General features: G+C 50.0%; 1 protein-coding gene across 5 annotated transcripts in view; it reads left to right on the top strand.

Annotated features, from left to right (window-relative positions):
• The window catches only part of GSS (glutathione synthetase), a 757391-nt gene that overhangs the window by 317132 nt on the left and 414862 nt on the right, over positions 1–25397 (top strand). For all 5 annotated transcript variants that reach the window (XM_078652246.1, XM_078652247.1, XM_078652248.1 and 2 more), the window contains one exon: positions 18014–18091. In XM_078652246.1, the coding sequence (XP_078508372.1) occupies positions 18014–18091 (78 nt within the window). The remainder of the gene's footprint in view (positions 1–18013; positions 18092–25397) is intronic.

Genomic DNA, 25397 nt, shown 5'->3' with positions numbered 1-25397 from the left:
CCACCTTTTTTCTCCTTCCATTAAATACGTGCAAATCACCAAAAATATTGAAGAAATACTTAGTACAATTTCTTGAAATTACCCTACTCTAATTGAACTATACCTTGTGTAAACTACACTTTTTAAAGGAGCCCTTTAATAGAACACACGAACGGAGAGCAAGCAATTGAATTGTTGCATCTGACGAAGGCACAAGCCGAAACCTGGTTATGCGGTGGAATTTAATAAAAGGTAAACCCCTGAAACCCGTCGTGTCCTTTGCTTTCTTCAGCCTGAGGGAAGGAGAAGTTGATGTTATATTACCGCCGACCTGTGAGGCGGACAAAGGATCCTTTCGTCAAAAGTGTGTCACGGGGACATAGGAAACATTTGAAGGTAGCCGAGGCATCGGATTTTAGCCGTGACCCGCCACTCACCAATGTGACTCCAGTAAGCCGCTGTTGTACGGCGGACCAAAGACTGCTAGGTGAGACGCGAGAGAAAGGTTGGCGTCTCCGATGCTGGTACAGAGAAATGCGTGGCTGAAGGAAAGGGGGCAGGAGGAAGAATTGCAGTGACAACGTGGCGGCCCCATTCTGCGCTGAATAAATACCCTGAATGCTGTACTGTGGGACTGGTAGTCCTCTGAATTGGCAACAAAAGGTGATTCGAAGCAGGTGAGGCTCCTGAACCACTGAGAGGAGGAGCCCTTTAAAAGAACACACGAACGGAGAGCAAGCAATTAAATTTTTGCATCTGACGAAGGCACAAGCCGAAACCTGGTTATGCGGTGGAATTCAATAAAAGGCAAACCCCTGAAACCCGTTGTGTCCTTTGCTTTCTTCAGCCTGAGGGAAGGAGAAGTAGATATATATATATATATATATATATATATATATATATATATATTCATTCATAATAACTTTATTCGGCCAAAGAGGCCATTAAAGTGCATAAAAAAACAATTTTTACAATCAGTAAGGAAGCGCGACCCCGACCAATTCACAAATGCAGAGATCTACATACACAATAAAAATACAGTTTTCCACCCAGGGAATTAGACCATTAAGAGAGACAGTATGGGACTGATTTAAAAAATAGGTCTTAAAAATATAAATTAACATATACACATTAAAATCCGATTAAAAGAAACGTTTTAAAAGCGTTAAATAGGAACATAACAAGTACAAAATCCATGCCAGTAAATGATATATTGCTATACTTGTGATCTGGAAGTCCATTAACAATTTCCCCACAATTTTTAAAAGGTTGCTCTAGGCAGAAATTTAATGTCGCCCTCCTTATTAGCACATTGCCCTAAATAAGGATCTATCGACTACAAATATTACAGGTCAGTAACCCCAGGACCAAGGAGACCCCTTCTCCTGGACCACATTGCAAATAAAAATTTCGATATCACAGCAACAGTAACCGGGTCACTATCTGATTTTAGAATTCTAAAGATTTCTCTGTAGTTCCTAATACCCAGGTTTTTGCAAAATTTGATCACCCACCTAGATCTGGGACTCTTATATGCTGGACAGAAGAATACCACTTGTACAACGGTTTCTTCCTCCTCTGAACAGCCGGAACAGAGGTGGCCTGCTCCGCCTACCCATTTGTTTGTGCGGGCGTTTAGGGGAAGGGTCCGATACCTAAATTGCAAACAGAATTTTTTAACTAATGCTGGTTGCATAGTGTCAATCAATTGTTCAAATCTGTATTGGCACTTGTACTCCAGGAATTCATAGGTTAAACTAGAGGTAACAGCTGTCTGCACAGTGCGCGTCAGTTTGTAGTCCTTCAGAACACATGCTAAGGTATTTTTTTTAATTTCGGCACATGCAGTTTCGGGTATAGACCATAGGTCTCCCAAACCCAATGCTCTAGTCAAATCCCTAGTAGAGGCCAACCAAAGGATTAACCCCCCCCCCCCCCGTAATTAACAACACCGCTTTCAAATCGTCTATAGTGGGACAGTTCTGGAGTGCTCCAGAGACGTCTCCAGTATAACAATGGGCGGGACGAGATCAAATCTGCAATGGGACTAATACCCAAGTCCATTCTAAGTGGAGTGATAGGTGTGTTCTTAGGTAAGCCTAGGGTCTGTCTCATGAAATTGTTTTCTGTGACTGTGAGAGATTTCGCGGGGCAATGCCCCCACAGTTCTGCCCAATATATAGCTGATCCCCTGGCTTGTATTTTATATATTTCTGCTGGGGGACTAATCACCTTTAAAACCGAAGTTTTATAGAGTGTTAGGATCCCTCCTGTAGCTTGGGTCAGTTTTAGGTTGACCTTGATAATTTGGGAGGTCCACCCCATTTTGTCATTTAGAGAGAGTCCCAAATAATCAAAGATAGAGACTCTTTCCAATGGTCTACCATCCAGAGTAGGGTGGGGGCAATTGGTGGAATTTGCATTAAAGACCATATATTTGGTCTTTGTGATATTAACCACCAAATTCCTCCTCTTACAAAACTGGCCAAATTCGTCTAAGACACGCTGCATCCCCTTAGGTGATTTCGATAGGAGCAGGGTATCGTCCGCAAATATTAATGCAGGAATTTTGCGGGCTGCCAGTTTTGGGGGATCTATATCTTTGACTGCAAGAAGGTCGACGGGAGGAGCAGTTGCAGCACAACAGAGCATGGAGGGCAGAAGGGAGTGACAGCCAAATGAACCATGGAGGACAGTTGGCAGGGGATAGTGGCATGGAACTTGGACAGGCAGTGTGTAGGTGCCAGGGACAGGCAGCAGCCATCTGAATATGCTAGGCATGTGGGAGGGGCAGTGGCAGCTCATCAGATCACTCAGAGCTGATAAGAGGGTGGCAGGCCCATGGAATATGGTGGGCAAAAAGGACGGAGCAGGGGCATACTCACAGACATCTGAGGGCAGGGGAAGGAGAGTAGGAACAGTAAGCTAAGCACAGAGGCTAAGCAGGAGGACAATGATGCTGCATACAATTGGGGAGCGAAAGGCAGGATGAGTGGGCAGGGACATCGAGCTAAATGGAAGGCAGTTGTAGCACATTGGACCATGCAGGGCAGGAGGGAAGGGCTGGGGCATGCACTCGAACAACAAAGGGTAGGAGGAGGTGAATGGGGCAGCAAGCTAACTGATTAGGGCAGGCAGTAAGAGCAGTGGCAGAACAACGGCCACACACAACTGTAATGAGGGAGCAGGATCATGGACAATGGATGGCAAGGAGGAGAGGGGCCGGAGCAGCAAGCTTGGTTGGGGGCAGGACAATGCCATGCCAGTCCCAGCTTTCAACCCTACCCCCACTGTACATTGCGATAGGCATCTTAATTCATGTAAAAAAAACTTCAAATTCACTGAAAAAAACAAAAGTCACAGGAACGTTATAGTTTGGAAGTAGAATTTTTTTAAACTAGAAATGTACTGGGAAACAAAAGGTTACAGGGACATTATAGTTAGGCTCCGATTTCACTTGTACAAAATGATTGAAATTCAGTAGTTATAGGTAGCTGAGCTAACTGTAACTCGCGTCCCTCAATGCACTCCGTATGACCGTACATATTACATCACTCATGACATTGTCAGGGATATCACTGATGACACCAGCCACAAAATCACCATAACACCCACTCATACCCCATAGAACCTTTCATACACCACTCCCACACAACCATTCACAAATCCATACCAGTACTTACACATCCTCTCACTGATTCATAGATCTACACACAAATCCACAAACACATCCATACACCCACTCATACACCCCCTCGCTCACTAATACATCCACTGACATATCCACTTATACACCCATACAGACAGATACACACTGAGTCAGTCACTCCTAGAGCTATTCATTCACCTACTCACTCGACCATACAGTCAATAACACAGCCACTTACTCACCCATACAGTTACACACACACCTACTTACTTACTCATACATCACCTATACAGTCACTGACACACTCGACCATACAGCCACTCACATTCACTCACTCACCCATACAGTCACTTATATACCCCATCACTCACGTGCACTGCCTTTCACATACCCAGCTACTCACCCATATACCACTGACACATCCACTCACTCACCCACACAGCCATACACACACTCTCACTCATGCAGCTCCCTCTCCCACACACACTCACTATCTTATACAGTCAGACTCATCCACTCACTCATCCGTACAGGCATACACACCCTCACCCACCCACTCAAACACTCAGACAACCAATGAATCACCCATACAGTTACTCACATACCCACTCACACACCTATACAGCCACTTATACACCAACTGACAGACTTATACAAACATTCACACAACCAGTCACTTACCCATACATTCACAGAGACACCTAATCACTCACTTATACAGTCACGCCGCCACTGAAGCATCCATACAGGCACTCATACACCCACTGATTCACCAATACAACTTGGTATATATATTTAACACTCATAAACCTTTTATAAAGGCTTAGTGGATGATGTCATCAGTGATGCCAATTAAGACGTCATGAGTGATGTAATATGTAAGGTCCTAAGCAGTGCATTGCGGGCGGAAGTTATAGTTGGCTCAACTAACTATCACGTTCACGTTTATAAATAAATAAATAAACTACTGAATTTACTGGCATCTTAAGAGTGGAATCTGAGTCTAACTTTTTTCAGTACATTTTAAGGTTTTTTAAATTCTATTTCCTAACTATAACGTCCCTGTAACTTTTTTTTTCTCAGTGAAAATATATATATATGGGGGGCGTGGCTTCGGCGGCAATGTGAGCGGACGTACCCTCGAGGAGCTCATGCTGCCGAGGGCCTAATTAGAAGCTAATATTGCGGGTTTGGGGGGGCCCGACCTCTCCCCTTTGTGCCTCGGAGTGGGGGACAGCTGCTCCCTGGTGATCGTGAGCTGCGCTGGCACGGTGGAGCCCTGCGTGACGCTTGGCGAAGAAGAGGGGCTTTGAGAAGACTGAGCCCGCCATTCCGCCATCTTGGTGCCCGGCACCGGTGGCTCAATACTGACTGCGGGAGAGGAGCGCTGGGGACCGGAGGACGTCTGCCTGCTCCCCTGACCCCGCCTGGTGAGGGGGACATCTGGCCTTGCCTGCCTGTGGGCCAACGTGTGGTGCAAGGCGCCTATCTGCACTCACCTGATTGTCCGGACGCCCCCGGGGAGAGCGGAGCTTATCGCCTGGCAACCACGAGGCGGAGGACTGATGCGTGAGGACCGGGCGGGGGACTGAGAGCCGGGTGCTCCCGCCGCGGCTCCGCTGCCCAGGGCCGTGAGGAGGAGGACGCCGTGGGTGGAAGACCCGACAGCGGTGGGCTGCGTGTGGTGCCCCGGGGGCACTGGCAGCGGCGGACGGCGCCCGCCATCTTGATTCCCTCGGCGGTTGGAGTGTGGAGAAGGGGCGCAGGGACCTAGTGCGCTCTCCCCTCTGGGGTCCATCGGCGGTGCCCTGGTCCTGGCGAGACTCTCCTGCGGTGCAGGGTGCCTATCTGCGTTTGCCTGGCTGTCTGGGCGCACCCGGTGAGGGCGGAGCTCGTCGCCTGGCAACCCCGGGGCGGAGAACTGCCATCTGAGGACCGGGGGCAGAGTACTCCCGCCGCGGCTCCGCCGCCCGGGGCCGTGAGGAGGAGGACGCCGGGAGTGGAGGACCCGACAGCGGCAGACTGTGTGTGATGCCCCGGGGGCACTGGCTGAAGCGGATGGCGCCCGCCGTCATGATCCCCTCGGCGGTTGGTGTGCTGTGAGGGAGCGCAGGGTCCTAGTGCGCTCCCCCCTTTGGGGACCATCGGCGGTGCCCTGGTCTTGGCGGAACTCTCCTGGCGGCGGATAGGGAGATTTGGCAGAGGAGGGTCGAGGAGGCCTGGAGGTACGAGGCTATGGTGAGGAGGAACAGCTGCGACACGTGGGGCCCCTGAGGTGAGCGCTGCTGCGGATCTGGAGTGGAGGGACTGACCGGCATGCTTTGAGGTACTGTGGCTCAGTGGGAATAAGACTGCTTGGACTGCTCTGGGGGGGAAGGGGTGTGGGGCCCACTGCTGTCTTGTTGCTGCGGGTGCCGAGTATTCTGGACTTTGAGCCCTCGAACGTCCGGAGTGTGGATCTGCTCCCTGTGCCCCATACTCGAGTGCCATCCCAGTGGGCCTCTCCTCCCCCTTGCTACTGCCTTCGCCTGCTTGCTGGCGCTGGGGGCTCAAGATAGTGCGGTGCGCGCTGGCTTCCGGTGGTCCTCGCCGTTCGCAGGGACCAATGACGCGCACCAACAAAGGCGTCAGGGCCGACTCAGCGGCGGCCCCTAAAGATAACACTGTTGTAGCCATGTGGGGCAAGACGGGGGCGCCTGTGGTCGGGGAGGGCCCGTCCCGAGGAGCTGCGGACTCCCCGCCGGTGACTCAGGCGTTCATGGCCGCCCTCAAGACCGAGATAGGATCCCTGAGAACTGAGGTACATTCCTGTGTCACTGAACTCAAAAAGGAGGTCACAGAGCTGGGCGACCGGGTGGATGGCCTGGAGAGGAGCATGGACACGCGCACGGAAGACCAGGAACATTTGTGGCAGCGCATACTGGCCCTTGAAGAACAAAACATTGAGCTCCAGGTCAAGCAGGAAGATTTGGAAAACAGAGGCCGGCGCAACAACCTCCGTATCCGTGGTGTGCCACTCGGAGAAGAAGGGAAGGACGTGATGGGTTACGTGGCACAGCTTCTCCACGAGGTCCGAGGGGGTGAGGATGTCTCACCTCCTACTTTGGATCGGGCACACCGTGTTGCGGCCCCGGGCGGGGAGGTCGGGCCTCCTCCCAGACATCCTAACCAGGGTGCACTTTTTTGTGGAAAAGGAGGAAATTTGGAGGTGCGCGAGAGACAAGCCTGATCTTCAATACAAGGGCCACAAGATCCAAATATTTCAGGACTTAGCACCTAACACGTTGAAACGTAGGCGCGCCTTCCGCCCGGTGACAGAGAAGCTGCGGAATATGAACATTCCCTACCAATGGGGCCATCCCTTCGCACTTATTTTCCAATGGGAGGGCAGGCGGAAGGCTTTGAGGTCCTACAATGAGGCGGCGAGGCTGCTCGGCATTTCTTCTTCCCCTCCGGAAAGCCCTTCCAAATCTCCGTCTCGTAAGAGGGCTCCGGCCGGGCCTGATTGGACCACGGTGCCGAGGAGACGTCGCACCCCCCTTGATGCGGGGCCCGCACACAGTCAGGCCAGGCAGGACGTTATTGATCACATCCGCGCGCTTGAGGAGGCTGAGACTGCCTCCGGGGGACGCCCTCCCACACCGAGCCCCCCGACGCCTTGATGCTGGAGCTCGACATGCTGCGATCCTCTTGATGTACTACTCTTATGGCTCCTTTTGCGTACCCGAGACTGGGTGCAGGGGGGGGGTCTGAAGTGCCCCTGAACCCCGCACGCTGGGCCTGGGGCGGTGGGGGCTCCACGCCTCCTGGTGCGTCCTGATGACCATGTCCCCCTCGAACTGCCCCTTGGGGAGTGACATCCCGAAGAGCGTTCGAACCTTCGGGTGTAGAATGCCCTGTACTAGGGACAGAAGACTCAGGCCCTGTTGGCCGCACTTTTCTGGTTCATGTTATCAGCCGGTTAGGCTGACGACTGTTTGTTCTATATTCCTGTCTGCCCTTATCTTCCTCTCTCTCTCTTTTCTTCTTTCTCTTTCCCTCTGTGTGGGACCTGGGGGGGAGCCAGGGGTGGCAAGTGGGAGGCGGTGGGGGAGGACACATGGCCGGGGTGTGTGGCTGCGGTGTGGATTGCTGCGGATGGTTTGGAAGGCGTACTTTAGAGCTCCTTGTCATGGCTAGTAGTGTGAATGGCCCCCTAAAGATCCTGTCCCTTAATGTTAAGGGCCTTAATTCGCCCAATAAGCACAAGCAGATCTGGCACTATCTCCTACGGCATGACCCAGACATCGTTTTCTTACAGGAGACCCACCTTCTCCAGGCGGACACTGGGCGCATGGCGCACCCTAGATACCCTCTCCAGTACTGGGCGACAGCAGATACGAAGACGGCAGGGGTGGCGATACTGTGCAAGGCTGGCATCAGGCGGGGGGAGAATAGGCTTTTCCGAAGTGGAGATGGGCGTTTCCTTAAGGTGGCTGTTGAGGTGGGTCCGCGTAGACTTACGCTGTGCAATGTGTATGCCCCCAATCTGGCGCAGGATCGTTTCCTTCGAGACCTCTTGCGGGAGCAGGTACCTCAGGGCAGTCCCTCTCTCATCCTTGGGGGAGATTTTAATATGGTTTGGTGCCCCTCGATTGACCGGAGCGCGGGATCCTTTAATAGGGCTGGGGCGATGTCGTTGGCGCTTCGTAGGCAGATTGGCGAACTAGGGTTGTTTGACGCGTGGCGCTACTTCTCCCCAGATAAGAGAGAATACTCCTTCTATTCGAGCGCCCATCGATCCTACTCCCGCATCGACCATCTATTCTTGTCCCACGACCTCCTCAGGGATGTACTGGACGTGGGGATGTCGGACATATCCATCTCGGACCACGCGCATGTGGATCTGCTTCTTCGGGATCCGCGGAACTGTCCCCCCCCGGGAACGGAGATGGTATCTGCCACCGCATATCCTTCGGGACGAGGCGTCTGTCGAGGACATTCGCGCAGCTATCACCTCCTATTTTGATACCAATGACCTGCCCGAGACGCCTTTTTCGGTGGTCTGGGATGCCTTTAAGGCCACGATACGGGGCCACATTACTTCCCTGGTGATTGCGAAGGCACGTGAGGGGAGAGCGATGGAGGACGGCCTGGTAAGGGACCTGAGAGCTGCTGAGGCGCGGGATCAAGAGGGATCTACCTTGCAAACTAGACGCCACCTGGCGAATCTGAGGGGACAGCTGCGCTTGTTGCGTGCGAACAGGGCTGAGGGCTCCCTTTTGGCTCTGAAACAACTACATTTTGACGGCGGGGATAAGGTCGGAAAACTCCTAGCGAGAAGGCTGAGAGTCAAGGCGGCCAGATCCCATATAGCGAACGTGGCACTCCCTACCGGGGCGCGCGCAACGGCAGCGGAGGACAAGATGCGGGCGTTCCGGGATTATTACACATCGCTGTACACTGCGGAACCACCAACCCCTGCCCTAAAGGAGGAAGTCTTGGAGCACTATGGCGGGTCGACGTTGCAACCTCTCGTGACTGAGCTGCTGGAGGAATCGATAACGCAAGAAGAGGTGGCCTCGGCTATTAGAGAGCTCAATCTAGGGAGGACGCCTGGACCTGACGGCTTGCCACTTTCCTTCTATCGCATGTTCCAGGCTCAGCTGAGTCCTTACCTCCTTCGACTTTTTGCCTCTTTCGATGAGGGTCAGGGCCCATCCCCAGACATGGGGATGGCGGAAATAGCCTTAATCCCGAAACCTGGGAAAGACCCCGCACTTTGCTCGTCGTATCGCCCGATAGCGTTACTCAATACCGACTTTAAAATATACACCAAGGTATTGGCTAAGCGGCTGGACCCCCATATGCCCGATCTCGTCGACCCAGACCAGGTGGGCTTTATCCATGGACGCCAAGGGGCCGACAACGTGCGCAGAATCGCGCATTTAGTGGGGAAGGCCCAACATTGGCAGATTCCGGCCTGTCTCCTCTCATTGGACGCTGAGAAAGCGTTCGACCGGGTGGATTGGTCGTTCCTCCGGGCGGTCCTTTGCAAAATGGGACTTGGTCGAAAGATGGTCGCCAGGATCATGGCACCCTATATGGCACCAAGGGCCCGGATCCGTGTGAATGGGCGGTTAACGGACCCGTTCAACATCGGTAGAGGGACTAGGCAGGGCTGTCCTCTCTCGCCCTTGCTGTTCGCCCTGGCGATAGAGCCTCTGGCGGATATGATCCGTCGCAACCCGGGCGTCCACGGCATTCCGATGGGCGGGCGAACGCATAAAGTGGCGCTTTACGCGGATGATCTCATCCTCACCCTTACAGAGCCCCAACAGTCCTTACCAGCGCTCCATGCGGTACTCTGCACCTTCGAGGGCGCCTCCGGTCTTAAAATTAATCCTGAAAAGTCCTGGGTACTTAACCTCACGATCCCTCCGTCGGACGTTCCTTCGTTGGAGCAGTTATGCCCATACCAATGGATGACTCGCCACATCCGATACCTCAGCATACTCCTGACCCCCTCGCTAGACGGATGGTCGTCGCTTAACTGGAACGAGTGTCGCAAATCGGTCCTTGAGGACCTGAGACGGTGGAAGTCCCTCATCCCCTCATGGCTGGGGAGACTCAACGCAATCAAAATGACTATCTTGCCCAAACTCCTTTACCTATTCCAATGCCTGCCCACACCTATCCCCTTGCCACATATCCGGGCCTTGCAAAAAGACTGCACCAACTTCATATGGGGGGGTAAGAGGCCCCGCTTCTCCCAAACGCTCCTTATGGCCCCGAGAGATCGTGGAGGGCTCGCGTGCCCTAATCTAGCGGATTATTATTGGGCAGCTCACCTGCGTTTTGTGGTGGAATGGGGCACCAGGAGGAGTGAAAAGGGATGGCTCCATATGGACAGAGCGGTCGCTGGGCGTACTATCTGGAATCTGGCTTGGACTCATAAAGCGGGGCGATCTCCGAGCGCGTATCTGGCGGTACCCACAAGGACAGTGCTGGACGTGTGGGATAGGATAGCGGTAAAGAGGGGCCTCACGACTTTTCCCTCCCCACATACCCCTATCGAGGGCAACCCGTGGTTCCCGCCGGCTTATCACACCAGAGCCTTTGATAAATGGACGCAGGGCGACTGCAGAGTCCTCACCGATCTCTTTGACGGGGGTACCATTAAATCTTTTGCCCACTGTAGAATTACAATTACAAGTTCCGGCTTCCGCAGACAGCTGAGTTGCAATATCGCCAGCTGCGCCACTGGGTCTTGACGGACGAGATATACTCGGGGGCCACACGGGACTTTACTCCGTTTGAGCGCCTGGCCCGCTCCTGCACTGACACGAAGGGCCTAATTTCCCAGATCTACCAGATACTACAACACCCTCAGGCCCCGCCTTCACAACCATACCAACAGAGATGGCACACGGCGTTAGGAGCCGTTGTCACGCCGACACAGTGGACTCGCTTATGGAGAGATATCCCCAAAGTGTATCGCAGCATCCCACAACAAGAAAACGCATATAAGGTAATGACTCAGTGGTATTACACGCCACAGCGCTTGAACAAAATGTTCTCCTCCTCCTCTCCCGGTTGCTGGAGGTGCCATCATGTGCCTGGGGATTTCTTGCACATCTGGTGGGCCTGCCCCCTGATTGCCATTTTTTGGAAAGAGGTCCTGAGCCACATACGAGGGGTCTTGGGGTTCCCCTTGCCTGATGCCGCTAGTACAGTGTTGTTGGGAATTAAACCTGCCGATCTGCTCGCCCTGACCCGATGTGAATGGATTATATCATTACAAATGCTAGGTGCTGCCAGACAACTCATTGCCCTGTACTGGAAGAAGGCAGAAACCCCCCCCCATTGCTGCATGGTTTGGGAGACTATGGCAAGTCATCACTATGGAATTACTCACCGCGAGATTGCAGTCTCGCACCACGCGCTTTGAGAAGGTGTGGCAGCCCTTGGTGACCTATCTATGCAAAACTGAACACGCACGGAGCATGCCTCCTAGGCTGAGGGCGCTGCGTTTAGTGGATGATGCGGTGATCCCCTTCACTCCGCGTGGTCCCACGAGATGACGACCATGGGGACTGAACTAGGTTCCCAACGGTGTGCCATGAAGACTGCACCTCCCTGAGATCTCTGGTCCCCTCTTCCCTGGCTTTCTCTTTTCTGTCTTTCCCTCTTTTCCCTCCTTGAACTATTCTTATTATTCTGTTGCCTTCATCTAGGCTTCTGGTTGTATGTTGGATCGATCTGGTCTGTTACTTGTTCAGGTTTGTCCTCGGGTGGATGCCCGCTCTCGCGGGCCTGCTCCTTTGAGTGGTGATACCATGGAATGGTGGGCGGCACACGCTACTCTATAAACACACCCGGCCCCCTAGGGGTTCTAGCGGACTGTTGTATCGGCCTGAAGTGCTCATTGACCATGTACACACAGTTTATTACTGCAACGTAATTCTTGTTTCTTTTTTGGACGCGGCCGGCCCACTGAGGGTTGTAGGCTTATCGCTGTGTAATTGTCACCTGTTTCCCCAGCGTGCCCCTTTCGGGAAGTAAAATAAAAACAGACGTTGAAAAAAAAAATATATATATATATCTTTTTTTTTCTTTCCACTGGAAAAAACATAAGTTAAAGTAACGTTATAATTAGGTTTTGAACTTAAAAAGATCCAGAAATTCACCAATTCTACCTAGTAGAGTTAACTACAACTTGTGTCCCTGCCATGCAATACTTATGAAGTCACATATTGCGTTAATCATGACATATTCTATGACATCATGATGCCATGCACTGCAGGGGGTTTGCATATGTGGCCAAACCATCTTTTAATTTCACAAACACATGCCTGACATATCCAGTTTATTCAATGCATTGTCTAGCTGTTTTGCACTTGCACCAATATAGTCATCAAACCACTCGATACACACCACTGCCGTTTTTCTTTGACAATCTTGGCCAAGCAACCTTGGAAGCATGATAAAACTCCTTTCCCCCCACGCCTTTTTTCCCCCCACGCCACCGCAGTGCCGTAACCAAAAAGCGCCGCTCAACCCGCTATGTATTAGAAATCCCGCCTCACGAGCACAATGTTTGCACCGGTTGTTACAGCACCCTAAAGATTGTGTCACAAACAATCCAGTCCGTAATATTGGTGGCACCTTTCACCACCAATTGTTGTTGACATGCTCGAACTTGAACCGTATGTGATTCTCCTGGGTCACTATCCTCTGTTTTTTTTCTCTCCCCTTATTCAAACAGGCTAAAATGTTAACAACCAGGCAATTGTATTAATAGTGCTGATGATGATCCCGCTAATTTAGGAGCTTGGGATCGAAACGTCGACTTTCACAAACAGTGCTGCAAATTAACCATTGTTTTTATGTATTGTGGTTACTGTCGGTTAGAGCTTGCTGTATTATGTAGTGAGGTGAAAGCCACGATTGGCTCCAAAGTTATTGCCTGATAATTCATTTGTTTCCCACCTTTTTCTTTATTTTCTTTCCCTCATGTTGGGTACAGGACTGTGCCCTACTGTATTTGTTTGTGTTTCCATTTTTTCGTATTCATACATTGATTTAATAAACATTCCATGTCCGGCTGGACATAGGAATCAACTTTATAGTACTTATTGAAGTCTATAATAGCTTTTTTGATTATCCCTTCTATGCTTAGGACCATTGTTTTTTGAAAAAACCATCCAGAGGCAGCCAACCCCACTCTGTGCACCGCCTTTTGTCAGGTGCTCCGTCCATCACCACCCCCTTTTGTACCGCTTTTGGCCACCATAAGTGTGGCAGGGTATGCTCAGACGTGAGTCCCTTGCTCACTTTGCCACTGGATTCAAGCAAGCCGGGCTGAAGACGGCTGCAATGCCAGAAACCGGTCCTCGGAAGCTTGTTTCCGGTCCAGGGAAGGCATGGCTTGGCAGTTTGGGCTGGACTGTTCCCATGAGGCACAGGGTCAGACTGATTTGCATATAGCCATGTCTGAACTGGGGTGGCAGAGTGGGCTAAAGAACGGTGATGGATTAAACCCAGATCTTTTGACTGGGTGTGAGTGTTTGATAGGTTCAGATGCTCCGCCCATCACCACCCCCTTTTGTACCGCTTTTGTCAGGTGCAGCGTGGGTTGGCTGTAGAGCCTGGCTTGCAGCCAGGCCCTGCAATCAACTCCCCTCAGGCAGTCAACCTCATACCACTCACAGCCTTTGGTGTGCTCAGCTTAGGGTTGGCCTTCGGGACCAGGGACCCCACCCCGTGGGGTCAACACATATATACTAAGTGGATGGGGGCATACAGCCCCCTCCTGACTTTTAATTGCTTGTGGGGAGCCCATCCTCCAGGGCCAAGCACAATTAAATAGGGCATGCAGCCGCCTCCCCGAACCTTAATAGTCTCCAGAGACACCATCCCCAAATCCAAAATCTAAGGGGAGGGGCGTGTGACTCTCCTTCCCAAGCCGTATTAGGCTCTTTGGACCCTATACCCCAGGGCCAAATATAACAGAAAATGGTTAGGGAGCCGGGCGGCACCCACCCTCAAGCCTTTTTAGGCCTCTGGGAGCCCATTACCCAGGGCTGACCAGTAGAAAGGGGGAGAGGGGCTGGGTGATCCCTCTCCCTAATCCTTCACATGCCCGAGGTCCTTATTCCTTGGTGCTGTTTTATGTTTAAAAGGGGAGGGGGCGCACAACCCCCCTCTCAGTTTTATCAGGCCCGGGGAATTCCCATCTCCTGGGGCCATTTTTATTTGTATTAAAGGGGTGGGGGCATGTGGCTCCCTCTCTGAGACTCATCCGGCCCTGGGAACCCCTTCCCCCAGATCCACACCTAATTTAAAGGGATGGAAGATCATTTGGACCCTCTCCCCAAGTCTTAAAAGGCCGGAGGACCCCATCTTCTTGGGCCATGTTTTTTAATGAAAGGGGAGGGGGACCCTATGCCCCAGGGCTGTGTGTATATATATTTATTTATTTAAAGGGGAGGGGGCGCATAGCCCCCCTCCTCGAGCCTATTGTGCCCTATGGACCCCATACCTCAGGGTCTCGATTTAAAGGTGGGTTCCCCGGTTGTCACCCAGAGCACTCAGCATTCACACATTGGGGCAGTGGCGAAAGCTCAAGGGCCCCTGTGACCCCAGCCGGCTCCCTGCATTCTGCTAGAGCTGGCATTGCTCCCACACGGCATCTCCTGTGGCCAAGATCTTCCTCCTCATCGCATCTCTTGCACCACGGGCCTGCATCTCTGGTGAGCTGCTCGAGGTCCACTTGCGACTCTAGTGCCTCCGTCCTGTGGGTCCTCTTGAGGGTCTTTTTTGATTCCAGCAGACTCCCCTGATTGCTCGGGCCTGCTTGGACTACCCTGCTTGTGGCGAGGCACTTGGACCATGCTGGCCCCAACCCTGCACATTTTTCACTACCTTCGTTGTTTGCAGTTGCCAAGGGTTGTTGCTGTTCCTGACGGGCACCAACCCCTCAACTCTCGACATCAGACATGGCACAGCTCACGAATGGCTCCTGGTCTTCCTCAGTGTCGCCTGATCCACACAGCTGCAGCTCCAAGGTCACCGTCACCTCTCCTGATACACCCGACATTGATGGGCATTTGTCTTCCGTGCCTCCTGGTGACCCCTGAGTGACATAGTTCGTCTTCCGTGCCTCCTGGTCACCTCCGAGTGGCATAGACTCTGTCCCCTCTGCTTGCAGATACTTCTCATCTTGAATCCACCTTCGGGTTCCACCGAACACTTTCACCTTCTTCTCCAGCTGCATCTTCCTGAAGTCTTCCATTGAGTTTGATTGTAGTTTCCGATGCCACTTTGCACCTATGCATCCAGCTTCCCTGTTGTAGGTATCCTTGTTCCTATGGTATCCACTGGTGGGGTGGCTCTCCAACCTTCTTTCTTCCATTTGGGTTTCTTCCGGGTCCACTGGGAAGGGTCCTTCTTCTTTAAAATTGCAGCCACGACTTACCTACTGACTTGAATTGAGCACACGGTCATGTTCCCACACTGCACACGGCCTCCGTGGGGTTCCTGGTTACTTACCTCGGATGGTTCCTTGGATCCCCAGAGCTTCTACGTCTTCTGGGTATTTATGCCAGTATGAAGCTATCGAGGTACATGTCCATGTTATATGTGCAAATGTGGCCGCATACAAGTTGCATTTGGGACAGTGTACAAATTTGGCGCTGTCTATGCGAACCATCTGCTGTGGCGTGACATTAGCCCTTAAAATCTTAAAGTGGGTTTGTTTGTGTCTGTGGTTACATAAGATTAGTTTCATTTTTGTGTGCAACAGCTTTTCCAAATTTTGTCAGTGAGGGGATGCCCCAGGTTTGCTGTCCAGGCATGCGTCCCTTACCTTGGCGTTGTGTTGTGGCATGAGCACCAGACAAGCTTTATATTGTCGGGACGTGATGTGTTCTCTTCTATGGTCCTCAATTATAAGTGAAAGTGGTGCAAATTCCTTAAGTTCAATGGAGTAGGTGGATATCGCTTCTCTTAATACTTCCTGCATATGGACCAGGATAAAGTGGTCCATGAAAGAAGCTGTTTGAAACCGGGGGTCCTCTGTGCGGGAGAATAAGTGCCCGTTAGGGAATAGATCGCCAATGATACATATTCCCATGCACTTAAGGGTACCTTTTGTTAACATGTCCAGTGTAGTGGGGAGCCATGGGTTGGCAAGTATTGGTAGTGCTGGGGAGTATAATGTCCCCCCCCCCCTGTTTTTCTGAGTAACCACGACCATGCCCATCAGGTGGTGTATAAGATTTGGATATCGTGGGGATCTTGTGACCTCCCAACAGGTCGTAAGGAACTCAGTGGGGTGGGGTCCGCTAAGTTCCTCTCTGGCCTAGCATACGGCACCCGTGCATCAGGGTGTTACCAAAACCAGGAGTGGCCACATTGTGCCACTAGGCAATATAGCTGAATGTCCGGCACCCCGAATCCACCCCTTTCATATGGTAGGGTCAGTGTGCCCCAACCTATTTAACCCTTTCTACGCTCATGACGAGCTCAGCTCGTCATGGGCGTAACCTGCGCTACGCGGATGACGAGCTGAGCTCGTCATGTAACGCGGGTTTTTTAAAAACGCAGCGCGCAGCGGGAAAACCGCTAGCGCGCATGCGCTTAAGTTGTTTACCCACCATATTCGTTTTGTTAATAGCGTACGTATCTGTGTGAAAAGGGCATTTGCTAATGGGATGTGGATATTTTGAAAAAGATAGAGGCAGTTGCATCCATCGTTCCACCTGTGTGCGCAGTTTCTCCACCGCTGGGCCATAATTCAGTCTCAGTATCTGCTCTTTGTCCCTGTGAAGGGCAAACTATTTGTTGGTGGCCTTTTTAGAAAAAAAATATGCTTTCTTGCACAGCACTTTTTTCCTATTTTTCACCAAAAAGCAAAATGTACTTATATTTTGGCTATTTTATCGGTATACTCAAGGAAAATCTTCAAACTGTGGACACCTTTAGAATCCCCAGGATGTTGGGTAAAATAACAAAAGCGCGAACTGCCTCATACATCCGATTCTACCATCTCAGCCTGCCAGACCCTTCCGACGCAATTGCATTATTAATTCAACTTCGCAAGTATGAGGAGTGCATCTAATGACTAAAACCTGTATGATTTACTCCATCCGTGGTGACTCTATGTATATTAACTAAGTACCGAAGTACGTGCTGTCTACAAACATTCTTTCTACAGGTGCCCTCAGGCTTTGTCTGTAACTTCCACATCCACTTTCAGTGCGCTCGTCTGGTTTAGGTGGTTGATTTCCAACTCTGTATTTTGCACTGTGCATCCGCATTTTATTTGTCAGGTTTGTCCGTTGACCTGGAAATCCTTGATGATATGAAATTGTATTATGATGGAATTTTAAAAAAGCATGCTCATTGGGTGACAATCTTTTTAACTATTTATTTGAATTCCAAGCATTATTTTGGTGAGGGCTAAGTTAATTCAAATAGTGTTTTTTTGTACGGATTATAAAATACGTATAATTGTATCAAACTCATCTTATGTATGTAATGAACTTTCCCTATGAATTTTGTATGGAACTGTGCTTTGAAGGTTTTAAAAATGTTTAACCGAATAAAGCTAATTTTGAATTTGAATTTGAGTACCGAAGTACGTCCTGTCTACAAAAATTCTTTCTAAAGTTGCCCTTATGCTTTGTCTGTAACTTCCACATCCACTTTCAGTGCGCTCGTCTGGTTTAGGTGGTTGCTTTCCAACTCTGTATTTTGCACTGTGCATCCGCATTTTATTTGTCAGGTTTGTCCATTGACCTGTTAAGAAATTCAGTATGCAATAGAAAAATGAGTAATGTCGTCCTGTGCGAGATGAAGGTCGCATGAATAAGTTAATAAGTGTGTCTTTTTCTTTCTAAGAAAAATCTGTGTTATCCGACGGAAGCTGAATGACGTGTTTGACAGAGCATCATTGGATGAGGAGAGGAGGCTCTTCGTGTAAGTATACATGTACGGCGATGCTGCACTTACATATTTCATACAATTGTACTTTGCTTAGACATATCTAAAGGTAGAACAAAGTTACAGTACTAATCGCTCTTTTGTTGTTTAGGGGCCCTTGTTTAACTGAATATATATATATATATATATATATATATATATATATAATTGTGGTCCGTGTTTAGAGTGATCCAGAAGTACGCAGATATATATATATATATATATATATATATATAAGTTTTTATTTACTGATTTATTTATTTAAAGAAATTTACTTTAGAGGCATGCCAACACCCTGAGATTTCCCAATGCTTATAGTTTGGTACATGAAGCAGTAAATCTTAGTAAACTGTGTTTAGTGCTCATTTTCAAAAAACGTCACACCTTCAAAGCTTGGGCAAGAACGCGCATCTAACCTTTTTTGTCAAATGTTTGTGGAATTTATGGAGCTGTTTATCCTCTTACCACAGTATTGTGCCTGGGCCATACGAACCGAGTTGTTTTTTTAATTAAACAGTTGGCAATTCCACAGATATATATTATTTATTTATTAGAAGTTGATTGAATAATAGTCTCTTGTAGAATCAGTGCCCCATTCTGAGGCAACATTTCTTTATTTTGCTCTCACCATGAAACTACGCGCTGGAGTGGCTGAGTACGCTTTGGGTAGTCTTGAGGTACCAAGTGTAACTTCTTCATGTTTGATAAATGGAGCAGTTCCTCTCAGCATTTTTAATTGTAATAATCTGCAGTGCAGCACTTCTTTAATTTGTGGGCAAAGTCTCAGTTTTTTTTCACTTTTCACTTGACAGCTAGTGACCAGAATTGAGGCAACACAAGCCTCCTTGCTTCGTCCAGCTAATGATAGGCCTGTGTATTTAGATTTTATTTTCAGCCATCAGCTTCCACTCCAGACCTATGCACCCATCTCTTCTGGGATAGGTAACTCGAGTACTCTGGAATCCACGGGTGGGGTGGCTCTCCAACCTCCTAAGTTCCAAAGGGTTTCCTCAAAGTCCACAGAGAAGTGTCCTTAAACTTTAACCGCAACTTCCCCATAGAATTGTACGGAGCCTGTGGTCATGTTAGCACACAGCAACCGTCCTCCGTGGGGTCCCTTTCTACTCACATTGGGTGGTTCTTTTGGGGTCCCAGCGATTCTATGTGTTTTAGACACTGTCTCGACTCCAGTTTTGGTTCTTACACCACTATTTTAGTATATGGCTTGGTCTCCCCCTGCAGCCCACTGTGTATTGTGCTACTTACAACTGTTTCTTTTCTAAAGTATTGTTTGCTTTGTGTTTTATCCTCGTGTAGAGGATACTAGAGAGTGTTATATAAATAAATACATATTTTTATAACTACTGTGTGGTTCTCCTTTCATTTAGTTAATACTAAAGGTAATATTCTGATAAACATGCTGTTTTACATTCCTTCAAGATTAAGCCTGAAGGCTGCTCTCCACAGCCACCACTAGGATAGCTTTCTAAAAGTTATCTTTGACCTCATATGTCATATGGGTTGTTTGGACTGGTGCAAGGTGCCCACTTTAATTAGTGGACAGCATGTACCAGGCCAACTTCTCACACGGAAGTCACCAAAAAACCTGTGGATTTTAAACCCTGTGGCTCCTGTTACAGGTAGATGTCTGTGACAGATCCTACCTGGTTTGCCTCTGGTGCCTGGAGCCAGGCCATGACTACCCTGACTGTCACGCCATGAATGCCAAAGCAGTTCTGGAGTGCTCCTCGAAGCTCTAGGTCGCCTGATGCCAGTCTACTTCTACGCTCCAGGTCCCAGGCCCATTCGCAGAGCTGTTCCTGATGCTCATCATCACGCTCGAAGTTGTCGGGTAAGTCCCGTAAGGAATCGAAGAAATCTAAGAAGTCAAAGCGCTCTTCGACTTTGCTGCACCAATCCAAATCTAAGGAAGTGGGGCAGGAACGTTGCCAAAGATCTAGGCCCTGCTCCCACCGTCAGCCACGGAGCTTGAGTCTAGATCCACCCTGCACGGCCGAGAAATTCCCAAGGCTAAAGCACCCCGCCCAGTTGAAATAGTTCTATGAAGTCTCAAGGCCACAGCCTTTCCCAGGTCTTGTTCAGTGGTGCCGTTCTGAGTTGACCCTGTTGTTATACCTGACTCCAATATGAAGCTGGTTCGACCTAACCTGATGTTGACTTCGGTGCTGGCTGGGAACACGACCTTCCGAGTCGAAACCAGACCCTCCATTTTTCTCTGTAGTTAGTACGATCTGAGAAGATATGAGGATCCTTATGGTTGTCCCAGCCCTTTGGAAGAGCCCTAGCCTAACTGGTAAGAGGAACAGGTGGATAGATGTCAGTTGTTTGGACCTCTACCCAGATACTAGCTTAGTTTGGCCCACTAGGGAGCTACAGAGGAAGAGGCTTCATTTGCCCTGGTGGTGAGGAGGGACATTGAGGATCTGGACCTTGCGCTACCCTCAGTGGCAGGACAGAGGTGCTTCAGCCTCCCTTCTAACAAATCCCTCACAGATGTCCTGCTCAGGGCATAAGCCAAGCCCTGCACAAGGGTTTTTGCTGTGCACAGGACGATTGCCTGCTGATATTGCCCCGCTCTTCGATACCCAGCTTTTCTGACCTAGCACCCCAACCCTGAAAGAAAGGTTGTCTAGCTCTCCAAGTCCAAAATCAACCCTGAGGCGTTCCCTACCACTCCACCAAATAGGGAATCCAAGAGGCTGGACACCTTCGGCAAGCGAAGGTTCTCTTCTGCCATCCTTGCACTGAGGTCGGTGAACACCACATGCCTCTTGGGATGGTATATCCATACAGTTTGGCAAAGTTCACCACACGCTTCAGACTGATATGACGACTCACTGGGTGGATCACATACATCATCAGTGGTACTCCCTTGCCATGCCTAGTTGAGGTTCGCTGGCTTTTCGGGGGCTGTCCAGGCATACCTTATACACATGCCTTTCAACGCCATCATCCTTTTTGGTGAGAAGGCAGACTCAGCGCTCAAGTGCTTTAAGGCCATCACCCAGTCTGTTGGGGCTCTCCACAGCCATGCCGTAGGTCCATTATCCCCTTTGCATCCTTCGTGGCTAAAGTAGGGGCTACCAACTGCCTCCTGTTCCCCCCAGGCACTACAGCCAACAAGCTCCTTTGTCCTTTTGTGGCCACAAACGTGCTTCCCACAAGCCTCGTAGGAACCAAGGCCAGTAATCTACTCAGTCGCCACCACCCCTGACTGCCACAGCCTCTAAACCCCTTTAGTTTGCCCTATCACCATAATAGACAACTGGTCTGTGGCAGGGTCACGCACCACCTGCCCCGATGGCAGTCCATAACAAACAAATGGGTGCTTTAAATTGTCCATCAGGGAGGTTACGCCCTCCCATTCACAGAAACCCAGTCGTCCATGCCACCATCCATGGAACAGCTGAGAACCACTTCACACTGCTGCTTCAGGAAGTACAGAGACCTCCATTCTATGCTAGGCATGTGCCCTCGCCTTTCGAACGATAAATTCAAAATGCTCATGTTAGCTCAGGTCCTGTCTGCCCTGGGCCCCAGGGCTGGATGCAGGACGCTGATTTTCACATACCTGTTGTGCCAGCCCACAGATGTTACCTGTGGTTCATGGTGGGCCACAAGCACTTTGTTTGCCATGCTCCCCTTTTGCCTTACCAGCGCTTCTCGGATGTTCACGAAGGTGATGGCGGTGGTTGCAGTCCATCGCTAGAGGTCAGGGGTCCCAGTTGTCGCCCACCTCCAGACCACGTCCGATCTCCTACACTCGCTGAAGTTTATTATCAACGTGCCAAAGTCACACCTGAGTCCTTCTCAGAGGTTCCCTTTCATTAGAGCCATTCTGGACACGTTGCTGTGTCAGGCTATCCTTCAAAGCAGCGAGTTTGGGATATTCTGGCTATGATTCTGGTGTTTCAGCCTCTATCTTGGCTTGCAGTGCGATGGACTCTGTGGTTGCTGAGCCTCATGGCGTACTGCACCCTGCAGGTAACGCACCCCTGCTGGCATACTCTGGCTCCTTTAATAACACCAGTGGAGAAGTGTGGCTCACTGGTTAGAGGAGGTAGACCCTGAAGCAGAGGTCAGACCCGGGACCAGGGTTCAATTCCCGACGCGGCAGGGTCTTGAGCCCAAAATATCCACGGACTCGATAATTCTCGTTTCGGTACCTACTCGAATCACGGGTTCACACTCTGCAGCTCTGGGCATCAGCTTGCTTAATCTCCGCTACAGCCCCCCCCCCCCGCGGCGGGATGCCTGGCTTTCACCTTGGGGATGCCCAGTACAGGTATCTCACAGGGAAAAGCCAGGATGGGTTCCCAAGGCAAGCGCCGAGATGCCTACGGGTAATCGAGCGCTATATAAGAACACATAATAATAATAATAATAATAATAACACCTGAAGTCTCAGTGGTCAGCAGCATCAGGTGAGTCTTTCCTCTCTGGTCCAGTTATTGACGGGAACTGCAAAAGAACTGCAGTGATGACTGACAAACCGCGATTTGGTTAGCAGCAGACCTCTCTCCATTCCCATCCAGAGATCACAGTGGTGACAGATGCTTCCCTTGTTGGTTGGGACGGCCATCTGGGAGAGATGAAGGTCAGAGAGCTCTGGTCAACCATGGAGTCCGGGCTCCACATCAACATCGTGGAGCTCTGGGTGATTCTTTGGCCTTATAAGCCTTTCATCCTTTGATCAAGAGAAGGCAGGTAAAGGTTTTGACTTACAACTCCACCCCCTTGTGGTACTGGAACAAACAGGGTCATGGACCTTTTGTCAAGAGGTCCTGCATCTTTGGTCATGGCTTGAACGTCCAGGTATTTCCCTGGTGGTTCATCACCTGGCAGGCTTGCTGAACACAGAGGGGGACAAACTCAGCTGCAGATGCCTAGTGGATCACGAATGGAGTCTCCATTCAGAGGTGGTGCAAGATCTTTCTCAGCAGTGGGGAGAGCATATGTTAGATCTGTGTGCCACTGCTAAGAACGCTCAATATCATCAGTTTTGAATGCTAGAGTTTCCAGGGTGACTCACTCAGAGGCCCTTTTTGTTTCGCGTGGAGGTCCCGCCTCCTGTTCACCTATTCGCCAATACCACTCTTGCCCAAAGCTCTCAAGAAGATTAGGATCGATCGGGCTCAGGTAATTCATGTGGCTCCTGACTGGACACGCAGTATCTGGTATTTTCTGCTAAGCATGACTACAGTCAGACTGCTTCTTCTGGAGGATCTTCTGTCACAGCAAGAGGGGAGGGTTCTGCACCTAAACCCATGCACCCTCCACCTTCTTGGGTAGAGATTGAGAGATGACAGTTCACAGCTTTCAGTCTTTTTCCTGAAGTCTGTAATGTTATTCTCATAGCCAGGTGTCCTTCCACAAAGTCGGTACACGCCTGCCGTTGGGACAAGTTTGTCTCTTGGTGTGCTTCCCCCAGTGTAGACCCCTTTCTGCACCTCTATCAAAGGTTCTCTTGTTTGCTTTGTCCCTGCAGGGCTCTGCTCTGGGCTCAGTTAAAGGTTATCTCTCTGCCTTCTCAGCATTTTTGCTTTTTCTGGACAAACCTACTATCTTTACGTCGCCTGTTGTGACTAGGTTTTCTAAAGGCTTGCAGCATATGTTTCCCCCTATGCCATTCATCATGCCTCAGTGGGACCACATCCTGGTCCTCACATTTCTCGTTTGCACCAATAGAGCCCCTACACAACTGTCCTCTTAGGCTTCTAACAATAAAACTTTTTGTCCCTGCAAGGCTTACGAGCTCACTCCACTAGAGTCAAGACTGCGACCACTGTGTTAGTACAAGGCGCCCCAGTCCTAGACCTCTGTCAGGCAGCAACGTGAGGTTCACTACACACGTTCACCAAGCACTACTGCCTGGACAGTCAGGTCTGTTGTGACGGGCACTTAGCCCGTTTGGTCCTACAGGTATTTATTATTTGATTGGCTTGCAAGTCCTATCTCCGAGGAGGTATTGCTTGGGTATCTATTCTAAGGTAAGGAATCTGATTCTAAAAGACCCTATCAGATGATCAAGTTACTTACCTTCAGAAACACTTTATCTGGTAGAGATTCTATCTAGTCGCAGATTCCTAACCGATCCTTTACAGGGCCTTAGTTTGTCAAACCAGTGGTCAGTTCTTGTCATGGCTCTGCGCACCTGGCGTGCAAAGTTGAGAAAGTAACTTATTTCAGTGCGCCAAGTGGTGCCTATATTTGTACTGCTCACATCACTTCTGACATGGACAGCGCTGACTTGGAGCTGAACAACTCCACCTATTGGCACACTGGGGTACTGCTCGAAAATCTTCCAAATCCAGTCTGATGCCTGCTGATATTCTACAGTAAGGAATATGTGGCTGGATAGTCTCTACCAGATAAGGCTTTACCAAACGTAAGTAACATGTTCTTAGTGCCCCCTTCCAGTTTGCAATCCAGAGTGTATTGCCAAAACCCTTTAAGCAGCTTAAAAGGCTTTTCTGATATGTAAAATGGCTTTTGTCCAGTGTGAAAAGGTGTTATACGGTCATTAAGCCTTATTAACAATCAATTTGTTGCATGTGTCTGCGTAGATACATATGCTTAGCATTATCCTGCCATCTAGTGTTGGGCTTAGACAATTGCAAGTTGTTTTTCTTTCAAGAAGTCTTCGAGTTACACGGTATAGTGCCTTCTCCTTCAGTGTGTGTTGTGCGTGTTGCTCGACTCCTTTGTTAGATTGTTTTTTTCCGCCAAAGGGTTCGGATGTAGGTGTAGCAGCTCCAGGATCGAAGCTTCAATCTCCACGAGGCCTTCATAGGCTTTCGGGTTTTTCGTGGGACCGAAAAATCACAGATCCGGAAGATAGCAACTGGTAATATCGATCTCTTCACAGCATCCACCTGGGCTCGACCCCCGTTCTTCAACTTCCTCTTTATTCTACAGGACTACGTCCACAAGGGATGGAAAACACGCCCTTCTGCTTTTGCCCTAATGGCCACACAAAATATTTCAGACAAGGCATACATAAAGTCTAAAGGCTAAAGAACGGTGATGGATTAAACCCAGATCTGTTGATTGGGTGTGAGTGTTTGATTCGTTCAGATGATCCGTCCATCACCATCCCCTCTTGTACCACTTTGTTTGCCATAAGTTGGCAGGGTAGGCTCAGACGTGAGTACCTTGCTCACTTTGCCACTGAATTCAGGCATGCCGGGCTGAAGACGGCTGAAATGCCAGAAACCGGTCCTTGGAAGCTTGTTTCCGGTCCAGGGAAGGCATGGCTTGGCAGTTCGGTCTGAACTGTTCC

Source organism: Lissotriton helveticus, chromosome 7, assembly GCF_964261635.1.
Source record: "Lissotriton helveticus chromosome 7, aLisHel1.1, whole genome shotgun sequence".
Taxonomy (NCBI): Eukaryota; Metazoa; Chordata; class Amphibia; order Caudata; family Salamandridae; genus Lissotriton; species Lissotriton helveticus.
The sequence above is the reverse complement of the archived record's forward strand: the minus strand, read 5'-3'. Positions and strand labels throughout refer to the sequence as shown.